General features: G+C 37.9%; 2 protein-coding genes across 2 annotated transcripts; both read left to right on the top strand.

Moving 5' to 3' along the window:
* Positions 1 to 3,429: 3,429 nt before the first annotated feature.
* On the top strand, positions 3,430 to 3,970 carry LOC141817153 (mannose-specific lectin-like). Its single transcript, XM_074704823.1, has one exon. It carries the CDS (start codon positions 3,489 to 3,491, stop codon positions 3,951 to 3,953), a length of 465 nt encoding a protein of 154 aa, XP_074560924.1. The 5' UTR covers positions 3,430 to 3,488; the 3' UTR covers positions 3,954 to 3,970.
* Positions 3,971 to 7,490: 3,520 nt separating this feature from the next.
* Positions 7,491 to 8,158, top strand: LOC141817154 (mannose-specific lectin-like). Its single transcript, XM_074704824.1, has one exon. It carries the CDS (start codon positions 7,526 to 7,528, stop codon positions 7,988 to 7,990), a length of 465 nt encoding a protein of 154 aa, XP_074560925.1. The 5' UTR covers positions 7,491 to 7,525; the 3' UTR covers positions 7,991 to 8,158.
* The last annotated feature ends 1,320 nt before the right edge of the window (positions 8,159 to 9,478 follow it).

Genomic DNA, 9,478 nt, shown 5'->3' with positions numbered 1-9,478 from the left:
CCCACATTGAAAATACTTGGAAAAGATCATAGATTTATAAGATGGAAGATATCTTCATTGGTATGAAACATTTTGGATAAAGCCCAACAAAACCACAAAGGGCTTAGGCTAAAGTGGACAATTTCATACTATTGTGGAGATATTTTGATCATTCCATCGGATCTAACAATGGTATGAGGCCTTTTGGGTTGAGCTAAAAAATAAAAATCATGAGGCTTAGGTCCAAAGTGGATAATATAATATCATTATGGAGATATTTTGATTCTATCGGTACTAACAATTGGTATCAGAGCAGGTCTATGTGGTTCCATGTGGGATTCCTAGTAAGGGGTCCGTGGGGGTGGATCCGTTGGGATCTAAACCAATAAGGGGTCAATTGGGACCGTTAAAGGGGGCTCCCAGTGGTCCTTTATTTGGAAAATATTTATATTGGTATTAGACCTTTTGGATAAAGTCCAAAAGCAAAACCATGAGGGCTTGGACCCAAAATGGACAATATCATACCGTTGTAAAAATATATATGGATTCCATATGTTCTAACAGGGATATCAGAGCAGGCTATGTGAAACCAAACAAAGAAATGGTTGGGGGCTTTTAGTAAGGAGTTCGTTGGGACCGTTAAGGGGACGAGTTCATTGGAACCCGGACAGGGGTCCGTCGGAACCGTTAAGGGGGGCTCCTAGTGGTTCTTTGTTTGAGCGGTAGATTGTTGGAATACAATCAAAGTCCCACATTGAAAATACATAAAAAATATCTTGAGCTTATAAGATGGAAGATATCTATATTGACATGAGGTCTTTTGGCTAGAGACCAAAATCAAAACCATGAGGGCTTAGGTCCAAAGTGGACAATATTATATCATTGTATAGATATATTGAAAGATTCCAATTGAATGAATTGAAATTAATAAGAAGTGGATAATATATACGAACTAAACCCACATTGGAAATACATAGACAAGATTCTGGGTTTATAAGATTGAAGATATTTCAATTGGTATGAAGTTTTTTGGGTAAAAGCTAAAAACAAAACCATGAGGGTGTGAGCTCAAAGTGGACAATATCATACTGTTGTAGAGATATATATGGATTCCATCGGATCTAACAGTGGTATCAGAGTAGGCTATGTAAAGCCAAACAAAGAAATGGTTGGGGGCTTCTAGTAAGGGTTCCATTGGGAATGTTTAGGGGACAGGTTCGTCGGGACCATTAAGGGGGTCTGTTGGGACCCAAACTAATAAAGGGGTCCGTTGGGACCGTTAGGAGGGCTCCTAGTGGTCCTTTGTTTAAGAGGTAGATTGTTGAGATATAATCAAAGTCTCACATTGGAAATATATAGAAAAGATTCTAGACTTATAAGATGAAAGATATCTTAATTGGTAAGAGGTTAGCTATTAGTATCGATCTATAACGGTATGATATTGTCCACTTTGGGCCCACGTCCTCATTGTTTATTTTTGGACTTTATCCAAAAGGTCTCATACCAATTGAGATATCTTCCACCTTATAAGCCCAAAATCTTTTCTATGTATTTCTAATGTGGGACTTTAAATTGATTGTATCCCAACAATCTACTCCTCAAGCAAAGGACCACTGGGAGCCCCCCTTAACGGTCCCAATGTGAGGGCTTAGGTCCAAAGTGGACAATATCATATCATTGTAGAGATATATTGAAAGATTTCAATTGAATGAATTGAAATTAATAAGAAGTGGTCAAAATATACGAACCAAACCTACATTGAAAATACATAGAAAAGATTCTAAACTTATAAGATTGAAGATATTTCAATTGGTATGAGGTCTTTTGGGTAAAGATTGAAAACAAAACCATGAGGGTGTCGGCCCAAAGTGGACAATATCATACCGCTGTAAAGATATATATGGATTTCATCGGATCTAACAGTGGTATCAGAGCAGGCTATGTAAAGCCAAACAAAGAAATAGTTGGGGCTCTTAGTAAGAGGTCCGTTGGGACTGTTTAGGGGACGAGTTCATTGGGACCGTTAAGGGGGTCAGTTGGGACCCGGACCAATAAAGAGTCCGTTGGGACTGTTAAGGCGAGCTCCTAGTAGTCCTTTGTTTGAGAGATAGATTGTTAGGATATAATCAAAATTTCACATTGGAAATACATAGAAAAGATTCTAGACTTATAAGATGAAAGATATCTCAATTAGTATGAGGTTAGGTGTTAGTATCGATGGATACATAGAAAAGATTCTAGACTTATAAGATGAAAGATATCTCAATTGGTATGAAGTTAGCTGTTAGTATCGATGGATACATAGAAAAGATTCTAGACTTATAAGATGAAAGATATCTCAATTGGTATGAGGTTAGCTGTTAGTATTGATGGAATCCATGTATATCTCTACAACGGTATGATATTGTCCACTTTGGGCCCACACCCTCATGGTTTGTTTTTGAACTTTACCCAAAAGGTCTCATACCAATTGAGATATCCTTCCATCTTATAAGCTCAAAAAATCTTTTCTATGTATTTTCAATGTGGGACTTTACAATCTACCCCTCAAACAACAATCTAGGAGCTACCCCTTAAACCCAACGGAACCCACCCCCCTTAACGGTCCCAACGGACCGGCCCCTTAACGGTCCCAACGGCCGGCCCCCCTTAACGGTCCCAACAAACCCGCCCCCCCAACCATTTCTTTGTTTGATTTTACATAGTCTACTTTGATACCACTGTTAGATCAAATAAAATTTATGTATATCTTTACAACGGTATGATATTGTCCACTTTGGACCCAAGCCCCTATAGTTTTATTTTTGATTTCAATTCAAAAGGTATCTTACCAATATAGATATCTTCCATCTTATAAGCCCAGGATAATTTCTATGTATTTCCAATGTGGGACCTTGAATGTATCCTAATAATCTACCTTTCAAACAAAGAACTACTGGGAGCCCCCTTTTACGGTCCCAATGGACTCCTTACTGGTCTGAGTCCTAACGGATCCCGTCCCCTTAACCGTCTCAACAAACCCCTTACTAAGAGACTCCCTAACCATTCCTTTGTTTGGTTTCACATAGCCTGCTCTGATACCAGAATTCATATATATCTTTACAACGATATAATATTGTCACTTTAGGTCCAAACCCTTATGATTTTATTTTTAGGGTATATATAAAATATTTTATTCCATTGTTCTTATAAGTTTAAAATCTTTTTATGTATTTTCAATACGAATTAATTGTATCTAACACTACGATCACGCATAAAAAAAACATGCAGGGTAGGTATATAGCTTATTGTCCTTCCACGTTCATTTATGCCCGATTATGGCGTGTCGTCCTCTAAATAACGTGGGTGAGTTGGCAGGATAACGTTCTCGTACAATTTAGTAGGAGTGTCGTTTTAAGTCCCATAACTCTGCCGCCTCCTCCTCATCTATAAATAGATGGGTCTTGCACGATAGTAATCAAGCAATCACTTGACTGAATTAAGTGAGTGATCATATCCGTAGCTTAACCATGGCTGCCTTCGTCATGCTCTCTGCTGTCCTCCTCGGCCTCCTCCTGCCTTTCTCCATGGCGGACAACAATAATATTCTCCATGGTGACCAGACGCTGGACCCCGGCAAATCCCTCACCGCAGGGGAGTTTACCTTCATCATGCAGTTAGACTGCGACTTGGTGTTGTACGACATGGACAAAAACGTCATCTGGTCCTCCAATACCAGTGGCAAAGGCAACGACTGCTACGCCCACTTCCAGGAGAACGCCAACCTCGTCATCAACGGTTATGATGCCAAGGGCAAGGAAGGAGTTATTTGGGCGAGCGACACCAGCCAAAGAGGTAACGGCAACTACATCCTCGTCGTGCAGGGCGACGGCTACGTCACCATCCGCGGCGAAGCTATATGGATCAAACCTGACACGCCCCACCCCACAAACATGAAGATCAGGAAGAAGATCGCCATGGTGACTAAAACTTAGTTGGCTTCACCATGAACCATGCATGGATCGCTAGCTAGTTATTAAATAAATAAAATGAAGCGAGGCATAAATAATATATATAACTAGCTACATGCATGGTACGTACGTACGTAGCCTATGTGCGTTGGGTATGTTGTGTGTACTGTTAAGTTGTGTGTTTAATGACTGTTAAGTTGGTGTGAGTCATCACCTTAGTTATCTACTTTTGCTCTGCTCTTTTTTTTTTAAAAGTTGAATTCCGTTGAAAAAAGAAAAACAATTAATTAAATTAAAGAAATCTAATAGCTAGCATATATAAATCGAAAAAATAAAATTAATACAAGTTGGAATCTAATTAATTAGCCTTCGAGTTTTGATAATACGAAACAATATTATTGGCTAATGTTTGAGATTTTGAAAGAGAAGGTTTTTAAAATTTTAGGGGCCATCTCTAATTGAAATACAGAATACATTAAAATGATGGATAATTATTCAAATCTATAGTACATTATCATCGTCCAAATAATAAAGGATAATTATCTAGTGTGCCATCTCAAAAGAATATTGAAATACTATATTAATAAATGCTAATAAAAATCAAACCACGATATATTACAAATCAAAACACCATATATATTAAAATATCATCCAGTAGTTTATAATGATTGTATGTATATCATTAAACTTGTAAAATTAACATCCATTTACATCAAAAGTATACATTTTTCTAAAGTCTTCATATGCAAAATGTTGGCATTCTCAAAAGCTCCAAAAAGTATATTTCGCTACAAACTTCCAATACCTATAATAAATATACAAGAAATGGGTATCACAATGAGATCTTTAAAAGAATTTAGAAATCTTAATATACAAAATATTAAACCTACAATTTAATTTTAACAAACACTACAAGAAAAAAACAAATACACAACGACAATATTTTTTATCAAAAATATTATCTTTTTTTATTTAACAACGTTTTTAGCCAAAAACATTATCTTTTAACGTTTTTTCAAAAAGCATTGTCTATTAGTAGTTTTTTAAGGTCAAAGACAATGCTTTTTTCAAAAAGTTTTGTCTATTAGCATTTTTTTGATTGGTCAAAGACAACGGTTATTTAAAGCATATTGTCGTTGAGGAGATCTTATATCCAGGATCTTCTTATGTCCTCTGTTTTGAAGATTTTGCCCGTCAGAAACCTTTCAGCTTCTTATGTCCACGGTATGCTTCAAAGTTATGCATCGATCCTCTTCCCCGCTCTTGCACCTCTCCTTGCCTCTCTTCCGCTCTCGCCGCTCCGCCCAACTTATCCTCTCCAAATCTCGATCTTGACGCAGTATAACACAGGTGACGCCAATTTCGTCCTCGACGGGAGCGACAACACTATCCGACATTTTCTCCCATCTCGATCCTTCCGCAGCCAGCAAGCACAGTGGTGTCGGCTTCCCACGTTGTCGCAACGAGGTTATAAGATGAAAGATATCTCAATTGGTATGAGGTTAGCTGTTAGTATCGATGGAATCCATGTATATCTCTACAACGGAATGATATTGCCCACTTTGGGCTCGCACCCTCATAGTTTGTTTTTGAATTTTACCCAAAAGGTCTCATACCAATCAAGGACGGATTCAAAAATTAGAGTTAGGAGAGGCTTGACTTATAATAAATTATATAATATTATATATATATATATATATATATATATATATATATAAATTTTCACTAATCATGAAAATTGAAAAGTAATCTCTTGGTCTAGCGGCAGCTGCAGGCCGGCAGCGGCCGCGGCGACAGGCCAACAGCGGCGGCAGGCTGGCAGCGGCCACGGCGGCAGGCCGACAACGGCTGTGGCGGCAGGTAGCAGCAGTAGGGCAGCGGCCGTGGCGGCAGGCCGGCAGGTTCCACAGACTGCAGTGGCAGGCCAACAGCAGCAACGCGAGTGACTCCCTAGTACAACCCATAAGAAGATCCGTCCCAGGTTGGAAAACAACAAAAGGAAGGGGCGAACGAGTGCTGCAACTTTTGAGAAGAGGAAGAAAAAAAAGTAATAAAGAATTGTTATAGGAGAAAGAGAAGAAAAAAACAATTAAGTTATAGTTGGAAAAAAAATAAGGAGGAAGGAGAAAATCAGAAGAAAAGAAGATCAGATTAGAAGAAGAAGAAGTCGGTGCATGGAGACTTGCCCATGAGGCGGTGGGAGCGAGGTACTATTTTTCTTAAAAATTTTATAATTGGTTTTAAATCGATTAAACCAATTTATAATCTAATTAAACTTGCATCAACCATAACTTAATCAAATTAAATCTAAATTAATCCTAGTTTAGACTAACATATTTCTTATTTTCGCACCTATTGATGGATTTTATTCGACCCCAATCCGATTTTAATCCAATACTTTCATGTCGTGTTCGATGATTCAATTAATTAATTTTGTTAAAAATTTAATAACTAATATAATATAAATAATAATAAGTTTATTTTGGACCACGTGAGGGCTGGGCTATAGCCCAGGGCAACCCTCATGTGGCTCCGTCCCTGATACCAATTGAGATATCTTCCATCTTATAAGCCCAAAAAATCTTTTCTATGTATTTTCAATGTGGGACTTTGATTGTATCCCAACAATTTATCCCTCAAACAAAGGACCACTAGGAGCCACCCTTAACGGTCCCAACGGACCTTAACGGTCCCAACGGACCCGCCTCCCTTAACGGTCCCAACAAATCCGCCCCCGCCCCAACTATTTCTTTGTTTGATTTTACATAGTCTACTTTGATACCACTGTTAGATCAGATAAAATCCATGTATATTTTTACAACGGTATGATATTGTCCACTTTGGGCCCAAGCCCCTATAGTTTTATTTTTGATTTCAATTCAAAAGGTATCTTACCAATATAGATATCTTCCATCTTATAAGCCCAGGATAATTTCTATGTATTTCCAATGTGGGACCTTGATTGTATCCCAATAATCTACCTCTCAAACAAAGAACTACTGGGAGCCCCCTTTTACGGTCCCAATGGACTCTTTACTGGTCTGAGTCCTAACGGATCTGTCCCCTTAACCGTCTCAACGAACCCCTTACTAGGAGACTCCCAACCATTCCTTTGTTTGGTTTCACATAGCCTGCTCTGATATACCAAAATTCATATATATCTTTACAACGATATGATATTGTTCACTTTGGGTCCAAACCCTTATGATTTTATTTTTAGGGTATATATAAAATATTTTATACCAATGGAGATATCTTTCAGTTTATAAGTTCTTATAAGTTTAAAATCTTTTTATGTATTTTCAATACGAATTAATTGTATCTAACACGACGATCACGCATAAAAAAAACATGCAGGGTAGGTATATAGCTTATTGTCCTTCCACGTTCATTTATGCCCGATTATGGCGTGTCGTCCTCTAAATAACGTGGGTGAGTTGGCAGGATAACGTTCTCGTACAATTTAGGAGGAGTGTCGTTTTAAGTCCCATAACTCTGCCGCCTCCTCCTCATCTATAAATAGATGGGTCTTGCACGATAGTAATCAAGCAATCACTTGACTGAATTAAGTGAGTGATCATATCTGTAGCTTAACCATGGCTGCCTTCGTCATGCTCTCTGCTGTCCTCCTCGGCCTCCTCCTGCCTTTCTCCATGGCGGACAACAATAATATTCTCCATGGTGACCAGACGCTGGAACCCGGCAAATCCCTCACCGCAGGGGAGTTTACCTTCATCATGCAGTTAGACTGCGACTTGGTGTTGTACGACATGGACAAAAACGTCATCTGGTCCTCCAATACCAGTGGCAAAGGCAACGACTGCTACGCCCACTTCCAGGAGAACGCCAACCTCGTCATCAACGGTTATGATGCCAAGGGCAAGGAAGGAGTTATTTGGGCGAGCGACACCAGCCAAAGAGGTAACGGCAACTACATCCTCGTCGTGCAGGGCGACGGCTACGTCACCATCCGCGGCGAAGCTATATGGATCAAACCTGACACGCCCCACCCCACAAACATGAAGATCAGGAAGAAGATCGCCATGGTGACTAAAACTTAGTTGGCTTCACCATGAACCATGCATGGATCGCTAGCTAGTTATTAAATAAATAAAATGAAGCGAGGCATAAGTAATATAACTAGCTACATGCATGGTGCGTACGTAGCCTCGTTGGTATGTTGTGTGTACTGTTAAGTTGTGTGAATCCATCACCTTAGTTATCTACTTTTGCTCTGCTCTTTTTTTTTTAAAAGTTGAATTCCGTTGAAAAAAGAAAAACAATTAATTAAATTAAAGAAATCTAATAGCTAGCATATATAAATCGAAAAAATAAAATTAATACAAGTTGGAATCTAATTAATTAGCCTTCGAGTTTTGATAATACGAAACAATATTATTGGCTAATGTTTGAGATTTTGAAAGAGAAGGTTTTTAAAATTCTAGGGGCCATCTCTAATTGAAATACAGAATACATTAAAATGATGGATAATTATTCAAATCTATAGTACATTATCATCGTCCAAATAATAAAGGATAATTATCTAGTGTGCCATCTCAAAAGAATATTGAAATACTATATTAATAAATGCTAATAAAAATCAAACCACGATATATTACAAATCAAAACACCATATATATTAAAATGTCATCCAGTAGTTTATAATGATTGTATGTATATCATTAAACTTGTAAAATTAACATCCATTTACATCAAAAGTATACATTTTTCTAAAGTCTTCATATGCAAACTGTTGGCATTCTCAAAAGCTCCAAAAAGTATATTTCGCTACAAAGCTCCAATACCAATAATAAATATACAAGAAATGAGTATCACAATGAGATCTTTAAAAGAATTTAGAAATCTTAATATACAAAATATTAAACCTACAATTTAATTTTAACAAATACTACAAGAAAAAAACAAATATACAACGCTAGAACGACAATATTTTTTATCAAAAATATTATCTTTTTTTATTTAACAATGTTTTTAGCCAAAAACGTTATCTTTTAAAAATCAAAGATAATATTTTTTTCAGAAAGCGTTGTCTATTAGTAATTTTTTTAGGTCAACGACAACGCTTTTTCAAAAAGCATTGTCTATTAGCATTTTTTTGGTTGGTCAAATACAACGGTTTATTTAATGTGTATTGTCGTTGAGGAGATCTTATATCCAGGATCTTCTTATGTCCGCGGTCTGCTTCGAAGATTTCGCCCGTCAGAAACCTTTCAGCTTCTTATGTCCACGGTATGCTTCGAAGTTATGCCTCGATCCTCTTCCCCCTCTTGTACCTCTCCTTGCCTCTCTTCCGCTCTTGCCGCTCCGCCCAACTTAACCTCTTTGAATCCCGATCCTGACGCAGTATAACACAGGCGACGCCAATTTCGTCCTCGACTTAGAGCGACAACACGATCCGGCATTTTCTTCCATCTCGATCCTTCTGCAACCAGCAAGCACAGCAGTGCCGGCTTCCCACGCTGTCGTAACGAGGTTATAAGATGAAAGATATCTCAATTGGTATGAGGTTAGCTGTTAGTATTGATGGA

The sequence above is a fragment of the Curcuma longa genome, unplaced genomic scaffold, assembly GCF_044706935.1.
Source record: "Curcuma longa cultivar G26 ecotype Majalengka, Jawa Barat unplaced genomic scaffold, ITB_CL_G26_1.1 contig_19475, whole genome shotgun sequence".
NCBI classification, from domain to species: Eukaryota; Viridiplantae; Streptophyta; class Magnoliopsida; order Zingiberales; family Zingiberaceae; genus Curcuma; species Curcuma longa.
This window is presented reverse-complemented; position numbering and strand designations above follow the sequence as displayed.

What these genes read in the sequence shown, in the direction of transcription:
- LOC141817154 (XM_074704824.1), top strand. Translation starts at nt 7,526, where the DNA reads ATGGCTGCCTTCGTCATGCTCTCTGCTGTCCTCCTCGGCCTCCTCCTG.
- LOC141817153 (XM_074704823.1), top strand. Translation starts at nt 3,489, where the DNA reads ATGGCTGCCTTCGTCATGCTCTCTGCTGTCCTCCTCGGCCTCCTCCTG.